Source organism: Corvus moneduloides, chromosome 2 (assembly GCF_009650955.1).
Source record: "Corvus moneduloides isolate bCorMon1 chromosome 2, bCorMon1.pri, whole genome shotgun sequence".
Classification (NCBI taxonomy): domain Eukaryota; kingdom Metazoa; phylum Chordata; class Aves; order Passeriformes; family Corvidae; genus Corvus; species Corvus moneduloides.
Genome location: NC_045477.1, coordinates 96,564,823 through 96,584,083, shown reverse-complemented (window position 1 = coordinate 96,584,083; position 19,261 = coordinate 96,564,823). Strand labels below are relative to the sequence as shown.

General features: G+C 43.7%; 1 protein-coding gene across 2 annotated transcripts in view; it reads right to left on the bottom strand.

Moving 5' to 3' along the window:
* SH3RF3 (SH3 domain containing ring finger 3) overlaps nt 1–19,261 on the bottom strand; it is a 244,917-nt gene that overhangs the window by 24,431 nt on the left and 201,225 nt on the right. For both annotated transcript variants that reach the window (XM_032100460.1, XM_032100461.1), the window contains exons 7-8: nt 16,272–16,522; nt 11,897–12,198 (exon numbers count right to left, since the gene is read on the bottom strand). In XM_032100460.1, coding sequence (XP_031956351.1) covers nt 11,897–12,198; nt 16,272–16,522 — 553 coding nt within the window. The remainder of the gene's footprint in view (nt 1–11,896; nt 12,199–16,271; nt 16,523–19,261) is intronic.

Sequence of the window (19,261 nt, the reverse complement as noted above, 5' to 3'; positions counted from 1 at the left end):
TGCCTACCACAGTTGAAGATGAAAAACCCTTTACACAAGTCAGATAACGGTGCAAGACTGCAGGGGTTGATTGACAGACTGGCAGACTTTCTTATTTTTCATTTTAGCAAAACAGAATAGGCAAACATTAACTTAGAATTGTCCCATCCTGAATTTGATCCTGGTTGATTGGAATGTCTCTGACTATAAAGATAACAGAATTAATAGCCCATTAGTTAAGCAATCACAACTTCTCTTCAAGGTCCTCTACTATGATTACTTTGCTGTATCTGACAATCTTCCCAGAGCAGAGTAGGCAATACGATGAGTATCTTGCACAGGTTTGTTTCTTTCAACTTCTTCCTGCTAGAACAGCAACATGTGTGTTTGAGGAGCCCCTTCCAGTCTCCTTCTTTTTAACTCAGCAGTATTCATGCAAGAATTCCAGCTATAGATAACCAGATGCTACCAGTTGCTTTGCAGTGTCTTCCAGTTAATGATTTTCTGTCAAACCAAGAGGACATTTCAAGTATGTGCCATCAGGGCTTGTCTCAGTCCCAGTGCTAGTCAATCTTTCCATTAATTACTTGCTGAGCGAGCTACTGAGTGTACTTCTAAAACCAGCAGTGGGTACTGAGCTGATTGAGTCCACAAGCAGTGTTCTGGTTTTACCTGGGATAGAGTTAATTTTCTTCATAGTAGCTTGTATGGTGCTATATTTTGGATCTGTGACCACACAAGGGTAATAACACACCCTGTTTTAGTTAGCAAGCAGCCCTTGCACACTGTTAAGGCCTTTTCTGCCTCTTGCCCACCCTACCAATAAAGGGGCTGGGGGTGCACAAGGAGCTGGAAAGGGACACAGTGGGGACAGCTGACCCTTAGTGACCAAAGGGATATACCAGACCATATGGTGTCATGCTCAGCAACTGAAAGCCTGGGGAAGAATTAGGAAGTGGGGCACATTCACAGTGATAGTGTGACGGAGCCTGGCTGTCTGAAAGACGGCTGAAGATCTGCCTGTTGATGGGAAATGGTGAGTGAATTCCTTGTTTTGCTTTGCTTGTGTACACAGTTTTTGCTGTAACCATTGAAGTGTCTTTATCTCATTCCATGAATTTTCTCACTTTCATGGATTCTTTCTCCCTTCCCACTGTGGCAGGGAGCGAGTGAGTGGCTGTGTGCGTCTAAGCTGCCTGCCAGGGTTAATCCACAACAGTAGGATTAACCGGGTAAGAATTCAGAAGAATTTTCCTAAAATGGAGAAATTATCCCAAATCACCATAATGAAATCTGCAAAGATAAGCATGATATGCAACTTTTAGGAATGAGAAATCAAATGCACAGATGCAAAATGAGGAGTGACTGGCTAGCCAGCAGCTCTCCAAAGGGACATAGAAGTTACACTGGATCACAAACTGGGAGTGAGTCAAGGTGCTGCGGTGAAAAAGAAAAACTTCATCTGTGAACTTGCATATAAGTCATAGAAAGTGCTTATTCCATCCTAATTGGCACTAACAAGATCTCAGCACTACTCCACTCTGGGACACTGCTTTTAAGACTCCGTCAAGCTGAAGACTGCCCAGAGGAGAGCTGCAAGTGTAATCAGAGGCCTCGAAAACATTACTGTGAAGAAAGGCTGGGAACTGGGCTCAGTGAGGTTGAAAGAAGAGAATTCTCAAGGACTAAACACATTATTAGTTCTCTAACATGTGAAAGGCTGTCAAGAGAAAGCTGATCAGCAGTTCCATCTGGAGCAAGATATGAAGAAGCAAGACTGAGTTATAACCATAAAAGATTCGCGAGGGATAACGGAATTTTCTGGCCCGAGGAATATGAAAGGACAGGAATGGATCATTCAGGGAAGTTGCAGAATGGTCTTAGTGGAACAATTTCAAGAAAAGTCAGACATCTGTGGTGGGTAGTTGGCATCCACCTGACTTTCTCATGGCTAATGAATGGAAATCCACCCCAGGCTTCAGGGCCACCATCCTTACTACCTCCCCTGTGCCACTGTCTCTGCTGGCCAGTTGTATCTCTCAGCCAGGTTCACTCTAAGTCTGCCAGCCAGGAGTATCTGGCTTAGATATAAAACCTGTCCAGAAAAAATTTTAAAAGTTGGAAAATCAGTTTCCTCTTTTATGTCCTGATCAAAGCCTAGCTTATGCATTTCCCTTGCCACAGCAGGCACCATTGCGTGGATAGGATCTGCCTGCCTGACCTCCTCCCTCTTCTGTCTCAAAACTAAAGATATGAAAAATAACATGATGTTGTACAGGAGGGAATAGAGATCTCTGAGGTCATAAAAAAAGCCAGCTAGTTCCATTTTAAAATATACTAGTTCTGGACTGATCATGAATTGGGACAAAAAACTATAGCACAAGAAATCTACTTTACTGCAAAATAAGTTGGCCATGGACTCATATTAAATTACTTCTTCTCTCCCTGAGGCATCTGGTGATGAAGCCCAACGACAGTCTGCTTCTAGTGTGCTGAATACAGTGAGCTAGGACTAAAGTATAGTATTACAGATTCTGCTGTCTTAACTTACAGTAGCATGTCAGTGAATATGAACCAAACAAAATATATGCAAAAAAAGGGAAAGCAACAGGTTGAGTTCTGCCTTTATAATAAATTGCTTTTTAGAAGGTTGACTGCTTGACAGACTGTATTAATTGATTACAGGCAGCCTGCAGTTGTAGTGTCAGAGAAGTGACTTTTGCATGGTGTACTTTTTGAATTCCTGAGACTGATCTTTTCTCCAGAGGGCAAAATAACAACATTTTTTTTCAGTCCTTCAGAGACGAGTACTGACTCCATGTCTTCACTAGGTCCAAAGGGAATTACTAGATGCTTGAGACATTCAGTCGAAAAAAATAACATCCCAGACTGACTCTAAAGTGGCTTTACCATTTGGCAAAGGAAAGGCCGAGGGCTTGTGAATCTTTATGCTGCTTCTGCAATAAGAATAATAAACAAAAGTGTACAAAATATGATAAATATCCCTTTGCTGTAACTTGGTTATGCCCTCAAGTTACATAACAAAAATAGAAACATGCCACAGATATTTGTTGATTGTTGTAACATGCTATTCCTACAGTATTGATGTTTGTCAGAAACTGCAATTTCATTTAGTTTACGTAATTCTTCTAGCAGAGCTTGCTGAAAGATTTCTGCACTGATTGTAGATATTTTAAACCACCTAGGAAAAATACCAGTACCCGTGTGATGAGAAAAAGAAACACGGGCACTGAAAAGTTGATTAGAGACAATTTTCACAGGAAAGTTCAGGCTTTGTCTCCATAAAAAAACTGCATTGGCACTTGAAATTCTTGTATCTCAGTGAGTAATCTCTGTTGCATCTTCGTGGTTTAAGACTTACTGCCTTGTGAATTCACAGTTGGAAAACCACTGAAGAAAACAAACGAGTCCTGAATGTGTGGGATGCCAAGATGCCACCAACTCTGACACACTGCAAGTTGTTTCACTATTTTCAAGGCATCCAGCTTCCTACTCTCTTTTTCTGCTGGAATGGTTTCATCCTGCATGCCTTCCTTCCTGGGAGTGGTGGGGTAGCATCAGCTCATGCCAGCTCTGTGTGTTACTGCTTCAGGCAGAAAGGAAAACTACAGGGACAGGAACGAACAGAATTCACACTCTGGGTTTTTTAACCCATGCATGGGAATTGGGAACTTAATGTCATGAGGGAATGAGAGATCAAAACATGTTCTTCAGGAACAGGGCAGGGAGAGGGCAGAAGCCATGAGGGGATGCTCAGCTGCAGAGATGTGTGGTCTGGGGTGGGATTGGCCCCTATGATCCTGCAACAGGCGGAATGTGTCAATGTCTCTCACTGATAGCACAAGAGCGCTTACATTTCACCCGACTAATCCAAGGACGTACTTGCCATCCCCACCCACAGCCTGGCCCCATCCAGCCATCTGGTCCTGCATGATTTCTTCTGCAGGCAGGGGAATGCCATGGGAACGCCACTGCTGGGATGCTCACACGCAGACACACACTCGCACACACATACGCCTCCAGCCTTCTGCTTCCAGTGCTCCCTTGCATGCTCTTTCTTTTGTCAGTTCTACTTTCCTCCTCAAGCCTACTAAGGATTTAGCAAAAGCTCATGGGACCTCTGTGCTATAAAATTAGGTCTCTACAGGTGCCAGGAGAATGCCGTGCCTTGGCATCCAAACAGCTTCATCTCCAGTTAGTAGATAAACTGAGTTTCCTCTTGAAGTTAAAGCACTCTCCATCTTCTCTTCCCCTGGATCCGCTTCCCCTTAAGGCCGCAGAGTGCAGCACAGAACCACTCAAAAGAGTGTTAGAGAAATCCACTGTGGACACTTGAGAAATCCTGTGACAGCACTGTGAGGCAGATAAGCAGAAGCGGGGGGAGAGGAGAGAAAAAAGGAATAGCTTTCGGAGACTGCTTGGCAGCAAAGTCAGCGCTTGAAATATCTGTGGGGAGTTTGAAAGCATTTCCTAACATCAAAAATGTGAAGAAGAAAAAGAAATTTTGATCAATGACTTATTGCCTTTGATCTAAGCAAAAAAATCCTAGCCAGTCAGAAATAACAGAAATCTGTTTTATTGTAAAGCTTAAGTTTTCTATGTTTTGACAGCTGGGGCTCATGCTTTTGGCTGGTTATTTGCCAGCCTTAAAATATTCATCACTGAGTTGCCAGGTTTTTGTCCTTTCAAAATTAGCTCTAACGATGAAGGAGAAGGTGCTGGAGAGATTTTAAGCAGGAGTTTTCTGCCCTAAAACCGAACTTTGTGGCCTGAATTCACATGACCAGAAAAAGAGCTTTCCACTCCCTGGCCAAGTTTCTGGTGAATCACTTGCTGGTCACTGAGCCAAGATTCACTTTCTGGAGCATGGGAAGTAGTGGCTCATTTGTGATGAAGACAGCCCCCTCGCCTTTGTTGAGAGGAAATGGATTAACAGTATGTATTCTGTGCACAAATCTTGAGAGAACTGAGCTAAAATATTCCAGACTAAAGCATCCTTACCAAGAAACAAACTGGAACACATTACATGGAAAAGTCAAAGCTGATTCTGAAAATCATCAGTGAAATGCTGGTGTTGGTGGCTCCAGGATCAACTCAGATGTCTTACAGAGTACTCAGGAAAATAAGTATCACAGAACTTATTATTTTTGATGCAAACCTTCAGATTACTGTTCCAGTGTTGCTTCCTCTTAATGCATCCTACACTTATTCTAAGAATTCAAGTCAGGCTCTTCTGGTCTTGTGCAATTTTTTTATTGTTATGTCTTGCACTGTTTTCATTTAATCACTTGGTTGTTATCATTCCATTTCATACCTGTGCAACTTAGTGGGCTTTCTTAGGTGAACATAAGGGAAATATTTTTCCCCAAATTGAAAAATGTTAAATAATTTCATATCTGCTAGGAAGACTAAATTCCTCTTCCAGAAACTCAGGGTCTGTCCTATTGACTTTTTATCTGAAAAGCCTGCTTGCATCAACTCTGTCCTTAGCTTCCTCTACTCATCCCAGGTGACCACCATTTTTGTCACATCATTTTATATCTACAAAGTCCTTGCAAGTGCTCAACACTTCACTTTTGAGACTGATCTTTCATTTTCTGGATAAGGAATTAAAATGTCTTTGGGGATATGAAGTGATAACAAATCCTTTTCACTCAGGGACAAGTTAATATGAGAAGTTGCAATGCAGAGACTAACAGTAAGTAAAAACTGAAATTGCATAACTGTGTAGGATCTGGTTCTTCAGGCAGTTTCAGGTCTACCAAGTGATAGCTTAATCGGACAGCTGTAATACAAACTAAGGTCAAAGAGCATCTCGGAGTTCATGAAGCCAAATTTCTAAAGGGCCTTAGATCTAGTCTTCAACTCTACATAAAGCCAGGGTGGGCGACTAAGTGTGCAGGCAGGAGGCCTGCACTGAGGGATGCTGCCAGGTAGGACTGAGCTGCAATTTAGGAGAAAGTAGAGGAAGGCACTGACAGGAAGAGGGAGTGGTGGAGAGGGAAGTCTCTCTGGTTATGTCTATTCTGGCACAAAGGACAAGGTCAGGATTTAGCAACCAACTTATGTCTGCATCCAGTAACCTTTGTGGTTTGGCTTATATCAATTTCCTGCTCTGCTCTGCACTGGTGCAGCCTCACCTCAAGTCCTGTGGGCAGTTTTGAGCCCACAATATAAGAAACATAGAAAGCTATTAGAGAGCATCCAAAGAAGGGCTATGAAGATGGTGAAGAGCCTTGAGGGGAAGTCATGTGAGGAGCTTCTGAGGTAACTTATCTCATCCTGGAGAAGAGAGGAGACCTCACGCGAGTCTACAACTTCCTCATGAGGGGCAGTGCTCTCATGATCTCTTCTTTCTGATGACCAGGGACAGGACCCGAGGGAACGGCCTGAAGCTGTGCCAGGGAAGGTTTAGGTTGGATATCAGGAGAAGGTTCTTCACCTAGATTGTGGCTGGGCATTTTAACAGGCTGCCCAGGGAAGTGGTCACAGCACCAAGCCTGACAGAGTTCAAGAAGCATTTGGACAATGCTCCCAAGCAAATGGTGTACTTCTTGGAGCTGTCCTGTGCAGGACCAGGAGCCGAACCTGATGATCCTTGTGGGCCCCTTCCAACTCAGGATATTCTATGATTCTATGAACTAGCACTCTCCCAGGACAGCGCAGGAGCATGGTTTGGGCCACACCACTTATCAGGACTGTTCTTGATGAGCAGTCTGGATGTAGCCACCCTATTTTGGGCAGAGAAAAAAGCTTAGAAGCACGGATGCAAGTCATGAAGGGACATTTGCAGGGCCAGAAAACAGGCCTTGGCTTGTTCTGTTTTGCCATGTAGTTCTCACACCGGCCTCATGCCAAGCATACTGTATCATTTGAGGAATGCATTTATTTTGAGCAGTACTGATACTTGAGAAAGTGCGTGACACTGGTGAAAACAGACAGATGTTTACTCATTCAGTCTTCACATGCAAAACTGTTGGTGTGTGTTCAAAGTAATTTTCTGAAGATGTATTTCTTCTTATCTTAACATCAGGAAACAGCAGCCTAGTGTATGTTCCATTTGTTGTGACTTGTTAATCTAGATCCTCTATATATTCCAGGTTCCTAAATTTAAAGCTGCAAACAGACTTGTTCTCTCAGCACACTTATAAGAAATGTTTAATTTTACATTGCCAATTTTCAAATATTTCAATATACTCTAGCTAGGTAAAACAGTAAGGGATTACTGTAACTCAGTGATGAATTAATGACTTACTTGATAGTGCAAGCTCTTATTTGCCTCTCTGTCAGCTCTTGGGCCAGACATTTTGGAAGGGTTTAATCAAAAGCCTCATCAAAAGCCAAATGAGTGGATTTTAAAGAAAGTTTAATTACAGTGGTCAAGCCACCCAGCATGATTTGCTTGATTTGATTAACATAATGAGGAGCTCATTTAATGAGAAATGCATTAATTCATTCAAACAAGTGGTTTTATCAGTGGTATTAAGCACCAACCCAGATTATGTACAGCAGAAACTATTATAGCAAAAATTGAGCAAGGTCAAAGCAGTAGTCATACTATAATTATAAGCTCTCAGCTGTAATCTACCAGTTGAACTTGAGTAGTATTCACCCTGCCCAAAAAAGCTGCATCCCTATTTTAAACAGCCCCCAAACCATGCAGTTTTGCTCCAATTCCACAGCTGAGATCTCCATCTCCTTCTTTCAGATATTCAGAAGGTTTGGGGACTGGGACTGAATTTTCTGAGTTTCAGATGGCTACACATGCAGATATTAGTAACAAATGACAAAGAGCTCAAAGGAACCCTGCTATGACTACATGCCCTTAAAGGAAACGGATGTTGTCCATTTGCTCTTTGTTTTATCTCTCTCCTGACCCTGTGATGTCTTAGGGATGCTCCCATTCCTAACCTGGCATAGAGTGACTCTGGGGAAAAATTAGTATTTTACTGCTGGGGAAAGAAACTTCTTTCTTGCAAAAAGAAGAAAAATTTGCCTCAAGTGGGAAGTTTTTGAGAAAAAGAAGGAAGAGTCTCCTTCACACTTTCCTTTCTTCAACTGCCTTCTTCAGATACATTTCACATCCTGTATTTCAACTTCCTCATTTCAGGACCCCTTCCTGTGGGCTTTGCACAGCACCCTTCACCTGCATGCCCCACTGGCACCCCTTCTCTGGTGCTCCCTGCTCTATCTCCCAGCAGCTGCCAATGCTCTTCTCTCTCCTCCGCTGCCCTGACCACCGTTACCTCTTCGACTTCTGCCGTGCTCCCTTACCTGTACTCAGGCCACTTGTTATTCCTGCAGCGTCGGCGCTACCCCTGCGGGAGCCTCCTTTCCTGCTGCTTCCTACTGTACCCGTACAGCACTGAAATTTCTTTGATTTTCAAGTGCTCTACTTCTCAGCCTGCTTGGCTGCCAGAGTACTTTCCAAGTACTGTTGCACAGTGGACTTAGGCACTATCTATGGCACAGTTTTTCATTAGCTACCATCAGCAGCTGGTAAAGGAGATGGTACTCAAAACTGTTCCCTAAACAGGCAGGAGGCTGGTCACAGAGCTGAGATGTGGAGCACAAGCCCAGTTGCAGACGGGATCCTCCGGGCATAGATGCATACCACCAAGTGAAGACTGGCATGGAGGTGGACTTTTACCTCCTGATTAAGTCAGCAGGAATATGATAGGAAGACACTATTATTAGGGTACCTAAATGAATGTAAGTACCAAGGTTCACATGCAGCTTTCGAAGTTTGGATCAAGATCTTCAAGAAATAAGCTGAAGCAGAGAACTAAAGATGTCAAAAAAAAGACCTAAGGATTTATTTGCTATATTAATAGAAAATGAGCAAGAAAATCATTCATGCTGATCTGAAACCATACTCCTTGGGATTATTTCTGCCAGGAAATGTGGATTATTTCCACAAGGAAATGAGTAAAAGTCGGAATTGGAGTCCTTTGATTTTAGAGAAATCTTGGGATCTGCCTATATGTGACTGCTGCACACCAACAGGAACCCGTGATATTGGCATACAAACATTCGCACAGAGGAAAGCATTAACAGTGATGGCTGCACCAAGCACTCAGCAAGGCTATTTCCACAGTGAAATTGATTCCATCTTGGAACAAGCAACACAAACAACCTACATGGACTCACTGCAGAAGCTGCCCCTTGGTGTCATATTTAGTATCCCTAAGTGGAATCTATGTGGGAAATCATAAAACATAAATTCTTAGAAGATCATATCTTAAAACACTTTTCCTCACTATCTCCCAGCCCAGCCTTCAAGCAGACAATCAACATTGCTAAAGTTATAATCTGAAGAAAATTCCCCAAGGACCAATATATCTCACTATACTAGAGTGATAAATGCAAAAATTGCAATTTATCTCCACAGCCCTCAAAAGAATCATGAAAACCAATGGATCCTCATCATGTCCATCCCTGAATGCAAACTACTTCTTCTTATGTACTGTGTGCCCTCTGTACCAAAGTGAACTCACACTGACAATTCCTGCATGAAAGAAAACCATGGTTAATAACATGAAAATGTCTCCTAAACCAGTTATTCTCTGATCATTCAGCCTTTATCCTCAAGCATATCCTACAAAAGACACTGGAAAGACTAAGCCAGGATTAAAGTTAACAATTTCATGGGACACCAAAAATTGTTGATTCTAACAACAGTGCGAATTTTATGGCACATTACAATTTACATCACATATGACTTGCTAATCTCAGTTTCTCAGGAGATAATTACCTTCCATCCTGTGTTCAGTAGAGCTGAAGATCTTATTACCTCTCCTCTAACTAACTTCCCCTCTGTTCCTTTCATCTCAAAATACCTGACTGATTAATATAATGAAACTGAACTCAGAAAAATTGTTTCTGATCTTTGCTTACCTGGCAGCTTGCTAGCTATGTCCCTCTTTCTGTTTTTTGCTCCTTGATCTTGTCTGATTTTTTCCTAAGATGTGTACTGATAACAGATACTGCCTTTCTCCACAGATACTCCCTCTGAGTGTTATGACACTTTCCAATTTACCAAAAAACTGCCCAACCAGCCTTCACTTTGAAAACATCAAGCATTGTTACAGATATGGTCCCAGTTCCAACTCACAGATGCCTTTCTGAATAGTTATATGGTTTTCAGTCTGACATTATCCAAGCTCTCAGTTGCTGCAAAGAAATATTTGGGCTTAGCAAAGAGTAAGAACACAACTTATCTGGCCAAACATCAGTCACTATTTCTAAAAGGAAAGGAAACACTGCTACTTCAGATCTTTCTAAAAGAAAGTGAACTATAACATGGACAAGATTCAGGAATATGTTTTTCAGCTGGGGCAGTTATGTATTACCCAGTCAAGTCATAAATGAAAATTTTTACTGTCACTTCTCTCTGGTACTTCCCAGATAGTGAACTGGTCTTTGGTAATGCCCATTGCAATGATGTTGTATATCATTTGCTTCTCCCCTTCATCCATGGAGTTCAAAAAACTTAATTTTATTTCTTTGCATCCAAATTCAGTAACTTTAAGCTGTAACAGCTTGGGAAAGGTTAACCAGTATCTTAGGACTGTACTTGATATAATTTTGCCTATGGACTTTCAGTATGCAGTATCACATGAATTAAAACACATGGACCTGTCACTTAATGTGTTTTAGGAAGTATTAAATAAGCTAGTACACAAAGCTCTGAAGTAATGTGCCGATCTACCACCTCCTGCCAAATGCTATTCTCTTCCTTGGACTTGCAGAAGTAGCAGGTGTTGCTCTGCTTCCACCACATGCAGTCCTTGATGCACACCTAGGAGTTGCTCTTTGTAGGCAGGCACCTAAATGTCACATCCAGGGCAGAATTTCTACACCCTTCTTCTTTCACCAAAATGCACTAAGAGAAAATCCAAGCCAGGATTAAGGAAAGGATTTTAAAACTTGTATTCCTCATTTTATGGAACTAGGGGTTATCTGTGACCCTGATGACACATGAGACCTGCCACCTCAGTATTACCATGTACAAAGAAGCTGCTTACTCTGTATGTGTCTGTCACCATGGAAAAACTCAGGGAACATATGGAAAGGATTTTTTTCAGGTTCAAAGGAAAAGCAGGCCCCCACATGTCTTCCTCCTACTCAGATACAAACCAGGATCTTGCTCTGCTAGCCAGTACAGAGATAATCTTCAGCATTGATATGTGGGAACTGCTGACACAATGTAAACATTTGGTAAAAGCAAAATATTTGGCAAGAACCTAAAAGGCTGGGTGCTTGAAGCAGCTCTCCACACTGGCTTTTCTTAGCAAGGTGTGCCAGGGAACATGTACCCAGCTATCAGTCCCACTGCTGGCTCTTAAGAGATTTGCCCTGCAGTGCCACATCCCAACGAGCACTATCCAACTCCCTTCTCTTTTGGCTGTGCCACTGCAATGAAAGTTTCTTGAAGAAGTGGAGATGTTTCTGGAAGTGCAAAACAGCTCCTACCACTCACAAGCCGATGTTTTACTGTGCCTGAGGCACCTGCTGTGCGGCTGGTGCCACCATCAGCCTCTTCGATGTAGGGAGGCGGATGGATTCTGACTTGGCTATCCTGTTCTGACGGCCAAGAGCCCGCTACAACATCTCACTGCACCACTGCAAATTTGCAGGTCTCAGCGCTGATCATTGGAAGAAACATACAAATTCAGCCCATTCAACCTTATTTCCCATCCGCGAGCAGGTAACGTTGAGAGCAGTGTTGAGGATGGTGGGGGGGGAAAGGATGAAGTGTGGAAATAGCGTGAGATGAGGATGCCCAAGCTGTCTGGCGATGGAAACCAGTTTCCGCAGGGCGCCTCCTCAACAGCCCCGTGGGAGGGAGATGTGTCAGGAGCACGGCGCACAGCAGAGGCACGGCGGCCCTTACCTTCTCATTCTTCCTCTCCTCGGGTTTGCCGGCAGGCCCGGGCGTGGCGGGGCCCAGGGGCCCGCCGCTCACGTCCCCGTTGAGGTGCGCGGCGCTGACGTTGGGCGGGGTGATGGCGGCGGCGGCGGAGGTGAGCGGGATGAGGGGCCGGGCCCCCGGGGCGGGCGGCTGGTGGCCGTGCTGCGGGGACACGGCGGGGTGAGGCCGAATGGCTGCGGCGGGCAGGCGGGAGGGCGAGCTGGGCGTCCGCAGAGGCGAGACCGTGGCCGTGGGTCGCTCCGGGGCCGGCACTGCCGGGTGCGCTGCGGGAGGGGGACAGAGCACGGTTAAATTCCCCTCGCACTGCCCTGATAGGCCCTTCAATGGCCACAGCTCAGCTGGTCAGTAACACCAAGCTTGTGGGTTCGATCCCCTTAGGGGCCATTCCTTTGAAGACTTGGCGTCGATGATCCTTGTGGGTCCCTTCCAACTCAGAAAATTCTGTGATTCTGTCTGTGAAGGTGCCAAGGGCCCGATGGAGACAAAAGCTCTGAGCCTTAGCCCAGGATATCTCACGCTGCAAGTGTTTTTGGCTAATGCCCCTCCTGGCTGCAAAAGGCCTGTCCAAAGTCACCAAAATTGGTTTGTTCCCCCCAGTGATGCCACTGGGAAATGGCATTCACTATCCCTGCCCATGCCTGGAAATAAATACCTATCCTGATGTCTTTTTAAAATACATTATCTCATTCCAACTGAGCTGTTTTCCGCACCCTCCCCAGGCTCCCCTCCTAACGTGATAGGTTTTGGAGCAATGCAACATGAGACCTAAGGGGTTAGCCCAGATGATCCATGCTGACCCTGCAGACAGCAATTACAAAGGGAGGTCTCTTGTTTCAGCTCTAACAAAATGATCAACATCACATCACTGTGCTGCAGAGGATAAATTAAGCAGAAATCCACCGGAGGATTTCTGAGCTCAGCCTCCTCTCTGCCAGCAAAGTCCCTAAGGGACTATGCAGTGCCTTTTAGTCTAGCTGCTCCTGCTAAGCAAACCCTGCCTGCAAGCAGTGGGAACCAGGAATTAGAGCTTGTCCATTTAACTGTGACTGTGACACACTGATGAGGTCAGCCCTCCAGGGATTCCGGAGCCTGTTGCATGCTTCAGGTTGCAAAAAAATGTGATAAAGTTCTGGGTCCATTTCCACAATGATGTTGTCTGTGACTTTGTTACCTAAATACAGCTCCACTTCAAGTATGTACAGCCCAGAAACCGAGTCCATACTCAGACATTCCCTCACATAAATGATTCAATAATAGAACTGGCTGGAAAGTGCCCATTTCATAAATGATTTCAAGGTTTCATAATCTTGTTTAGTTCTGTCTCAGTGCAAAATTTGAACCTCTGAACATTTTTCTGAGCACATCATGCTCACTCACCCCACAATAGCCTCTATTTTGGTCAGGTTACTCATCCGGGATGTGAAAACATAGAATGTGATCATTGCACTGTTCTCTTATGCGAAGAACAGCTCTGGAAAGCCATCAATTCCCTGAGCCAGTACAGCTTCATGGTTGGTCTGGTTGAACTATATCCATTCCTGACAAAAAATTTGAATCCAGCAAATCAGCTTTTCTTTGACCAAGATGCATTTTACTGGAAAATTTCTGATCCACTTTGATCTGTGATTTTCTTACAAATTTGTCTGAAGGACAAACTTTTATGTAGCTGGAGTTCACTCAATCTATAACTACACAAAAGTTCTAGAACAACTTAAAGCACTAGTTTTTATTCCTATGGTTATCAGTGGCAGCCATTAAGCGGGATTAGATTGATAAAGTGCCATTAATCATACTCACGACACCACCTGAGCACTCATGCCAGGAGGGAATTTAATCTTCCAGTCTTATGCCCTATGATCTGACATGATACTGAACATGATGGGCCAGTCATCATCAGATTAGCATCTCCAAAGTTGATATGATTCTCCCTCACAGTAGCTCCTTGACTCTATAACATCTTTTTTTACTTGCTTGTATATAGCAAATTAGCTAAACTATCCTTAGCCAGTCTGTAACTTGATACAACTTAACGATGTTGTATGAGGAAGGCCCTAAAAGTTATTATTACTGACACCTTCAAGACTATTTTTACTATTAGTTATCATCTTCCCCTCCTAGGACTACCGAAAACATGCAGTGAAAGTGCAGTTCATTTCCAGAAAGCCAGGCAGGGTACCACTGGTTATCTTGAAGTGATTCCCTCCTCATTTTCCCATTTGGAACCTGAGTGATGAGCAACTGTTGCTATCAGAAATCTAATTTTTTTGGGACGGTTAAGCTTGCAGGATCTAGGTTTTGAACTACTGTTTGTAGGGAGCAATGGCTTTCCTAAATTTAGAGGAAAAGCATACTAATAGAATTGCACTGCATGTACCTGGATGCAGAACCCCGGTTTGATAATCATATTAGGTACATCAACTCTTTCATGTAGGACTTGGTGTTTCCATACACAAGGGAACATGAGAAACAGTAAAAGAAATGGCCTGAGAAAAATCCGCTCTGAGTGGAGCTCTCACATTCTGTTCTGTAGTTTCATCTGCTTGCTGTTACAATGTATGCCTTTGCTCTGGGATCGCTGGATCTGGACTGTGCTGCATCAAACATGCTATTAATTAGCAATGCTCACTGAAGGCTATTTTTGTTCTACACCACTCATATTTCATTTTGGATGTATTCCTACATTAGTGGCCTTGTAGAAAATTGATTTGTTACTCATGTATATTGCAAGCCAACAGAAATGTGATTTGAATACTGTGCCAGCTTGCCTCTCTTGGAAAGCTTTTCCAAAAGTCAGTGCATTGACCTGTCCTGCAGGGGCTCTGGTCCACAGGACACTGGTGAGGACAGCCATTACGGAGACAATTACTGATAATCATGAAAACTTCCTTTATTTATCCTGGCAAAGGTTTATTTAATTAAAACAACAATCTCATTGATCTTCTGGAAAGGTTGGAAAACTCTCTGCTTAGGAGGCTTTGGAACAGCTCTGTGGTCCCTGGATCACCCTGCCTGCCAACACTTTGGCACTTTAGAGATGTCAGAGTGACCTAGAGGAGCAATCTTAAATCAGGGAAGCTGCTGGAGGTGTAGCACAGTAGCGCTGTGGAAAGAAGGCATGGGGCATGCCAGGCCTGTGGGGCAAAGCAATCTGTCACCTTGGTTTCAGGGGAGTCACCTGCCTGTTGACATGGGCACAGGAGGCACCAGGAGCCCCTGAACACTTCCTGAGCACTTCACCCAAAAGGGGACATTTTTGCCTTTGCACTGTGGGAGCAGGTGACCTTTTGGAAGGGTGTGACTTGAGGGTAAAGCAGCACTTTCTGAAGCAGACAAAAAGAGGATAAATCGATTATTCCCCAGTATGACATGTAAAGCCCTGCACTGTTTGTTGAGCAGAGGAGTCACCACTGTTTGACACTGAGATTCACAGGTATGTGATTATGTTTTCTTCCCTCTGGTCTGCACTGTGTAGGAGGCGAGATTAGATGGTCATAATGGAGCCTTCTGGCTTCAAAAGGTATGAATTCATGACTTACTCTGCAGGGTATTTCTCATTTGTGTTTGCTCTGTTTTGTATCTAAGACCACAGTTTTCAGCAGTCACAGTTCTTACTGATCTGCCTTTGTAAATACAATGGCTCACATCCCTATAAAATATCAGAAACAAAATGTTTTAAATTTTGCTATAAAGTTCCACCACAGGATTTACTTCTACTTTATGCAACATCAGAAGCTGTTTAACATCAGGGAAAGGGGAATAAATTGTACTCTAGAAAATTGTGCGGTACATCAGAAAGGGAACCTAGAAAGAACAGAGGCCCCCTGGTGCAAGAAGCTCTTATTCTCACTTCAAAAAGGTGGCAGCATTTTTCAGATCTTTTGCTTTATCACTAACACGGGGTCCCGTTCTGCCTTATAAATACCTTTCATCCCTGTAGCCCAATGAAATGCTTCTTAATTTCAAGGCACGTATTACTTGCTCTGCAATAAGGGCAGTATTTTTTTATCAGCAAGCCAACCGGACTCAGAACTGTTCATCTCCTCAGTATACAGAGTGCTTGCTTTCACTCAGATAGATTGTATAAATATTTGTAAACACTACAATCTATTTCAGCTGTAGCAACAGAACGATCTGATAAACACAACGTGGTTCCCAGAGATCAATAGAAACCCATAAATATTACAAGCAAAGAAAACACACTCTATCAGCAGTGGACAAACTCCACATTGACTGGGCTGTGACTAAAGTGAGTCAAAGCTGTGGGGACAAGCACATTGTAGAGGATGCCACATCAATCCTGCCAGTGCAGGGCAGGAGGCACGGGGTGAGCACTTACCCATCTGCATGGCGCTGCGGGGCTGGCTGGCTGGCTGCTGAGCCGAGTACCTCAGGCAGTTGTTCAGCTGCGGAGAGGCTGCCTGCAGCTGCGGATGCGTCTGGGGAGCAGTGATGGGAACAACTGGTCTGACAGCCGTGGTGGCATTGCTGTGACCAGCCACAATGGGGTGGATGGCTCCTGGGGCTACTTTTGTTGTTGGAGCTCCTCCAGCTCCACTGTTCCTGGGCTGCCCAGCTCCCACTGGCACCCTGCATGGAGACAAGTGCACAGTGTAAGCATGCTGCAGAGACCCCAATACCCAACCACCGTGCTGATAAGTACCCCCAGTTACCAAGGGGGTTTAACATGATACCCTATCAGCTGTTAAAGTAAACTGAAGTATTGATATAGATTTATCTTTATAGGATCCATTTATAAGCATGCTGGGGGATATTTTCACCTCTTTATCCTACAGGAAGAAGTGCAGAGTAAAAACAGAAAAGATAACTTTTCTCATCATGTCTTGTATTATGCTACATTTCTGTCTGAATAGTTTTTAGTAAAATCACAAATCTTAATTCAGAGGAAATGAGTATGTCCCAAATGTCATTTTGTGTGCCAAAGGCTATTTCACATGGGGTGATAATTAAAAGAGACTCAGAGATCTTTTCTTTGGACCAAACTTGCATACAGCCCAACAGGGAGAAACAAAGATGAGTAACACCAAATCTGTGTGTGGCTGTTGAAGGGGACGGGGAAGCAGCAGACTTGACTGGGCTTGGCTTGGCTGAACATTCACCCTGTTCATGTAACCAGCCCTAGCTTAGATTTGCTAAGGGAATGCAACAGGGACAGGAATGCAGCTGACCCGAATGCAAAGGAAATCCAAACAGTCATTGACGCCTCTCCCACTTCTCACTTCAACTGCCTGCATAATTTGTATTTCACCTGAGTGGCCAAGTAGACCTCAGAGGGAACGGACAAGGCTTCTTCTCCTATGAATTGAGTTCAGACTACAGCATGTCTTGATCCTCTTACCACTGAGCTAAAAACTCTGACCAGGACAAAAGGACACTGAGGAGGACAGAAGGACATCAATGCACAAACTCTGCTGCTGCTCAGCAGCTCTTTCTCTGAGTTTCTTACTCAAGTTCCTGAATAATCTCCTTCCCCAGCTGTAGATGCCATGAAACAGATGGATCATTTTGTGCTGTTTTCTTCTCCTGGGCTGCTTCTGGGGCCAAGGTCCTCTTCCAGGGAAAGGACAGCACAGGGAATAGGAGGCAGAACAAAGTAAGGTGAAGGAAATTGAAATGAGACAGTGCAAGGGTTTAGAAAGAGAGGAGAGAATAACACAGAAAGTGTAAGAGTCAACTATGGGGTATGGAACTGGGAGAACCTCTGGGTCCCCAAGATTGTGTAGGAACACAGAGAGGAGAAGAGCAGAAAGGAGCATGTTGAACAATCTGGTCTGATTCAGAGGACATGGGTGACAGAAGAAATAACCCTAAGAAAAGAGTGAAAAACCAAAAGAGTGAAATTCGGATGGAAAAAGACCAAAGCACAGGCTGGAGGATATGGTCCAGAAGTGCAAAAGATAGCTATCCCTTCTGCCCAATCCACTCCTTGCTGAAGTCACAGGAGGAGAGACAACACTGTGGTGTCATTCACTTATCTCATGGTGGAAGGTTTGCCTGGATTACATTTTGCTAAATAAATCTGATTTTTTCTTTTCTTCTATTTTTTTTTGATAAGCCTCCAGGTTGGAAAAAGCTGGGAATCCCACCAGATGGAAATCTTGACTGTCTGTCATCTGCTGTGAAGAGCTGGCAGGGTGGCAGGAAGGTTCAGCTGGAGCTGGCTTGGCCATCTGCACTAGATTGAGTTTGCCAGAAAAGCACATCTAATGGTTCACTGAGAGCTGTGTTCAGACAAACATGCACACCAACATGTACAGAAACTATCTGTGACTCCAACAGAGGTAGATAGATGTTGGATGTGGGAAATTTTCTCTGCTGTCCTGTGCCTGTCTGTCCATCTAAAGAGTTCTGTTCTGTTCTTTTTCCGTAATACTCCACTCACACACATGTTTTGTCAGCTTATAAATCTAGTTCAGTGTTACTAAATTCACAACTTCTTTTCCTTGGGTTTTGTAGGGAGTGGCAGAAAAACAGGTATGAATCCAATCCTCTGCTTTGCTGTCAAAGGGGAACAAAGTATGTTGAAAGTAGTGCAAATACGAGATTTTGTTGCTATCAGATTTTTCTTGCTGTTCTCACTGAGGGTGATTTATACAGAAACTTAATTAGCCCACAGGATCATAAATATAATCATAAAGCTGCTTTCAGGTTTTGTGGAAAGCACTTTTGCCCTTTAGCACTTCTCTGTCTTGTTCTAGCTGTGACATGCTGCATTTAATAAAGTCTTGCTGATTCAGATAACCAACCCTTCAGCACAAACTTCCTTACTAATTAAGAGCTGAAGAGGCAAGGAGTGAAGGCAGCCAAGGGGCTCTATAAAATAAGGTAAATACATTTAGGTTGATGAACAGTTAAGAACCAGTGAATTAATGTTTGGGGTTTTCTTACTGAAATGCAATATTAGGACTTTCAGCAGTCTTAGTTACTGCCTTCTGATCTGTTCTTAACTTTTGGTGTTACTCAGAACACATGCTACACACTTGACATAAACTGTAGATGCAACAAAGCTGGATCAATTTTTCAAGATCAACAGTGTCTGAGCTGTGAGGTGCTCTTCTCTGTAGAGGAGTCAAAGATGGTGGAGACAGTGTTCATGTGGGAGGAGAGACTGAGAGCACAGGAGAAGGAATGAGTTCAGTTTGCAAATCCACAGTTGCTCTAAAGGAGATAGGGGCATACAAATCCCAGCATTCACCTGCAAGGAACATGTGGGGCAAACAGTCTGTGACACAGAGATGGACTTTCTTCTCAGCTTCTCAGCTTTGATTTGGTGTTGTCCAATACTGAACTCTGACAAATGGCATTCCT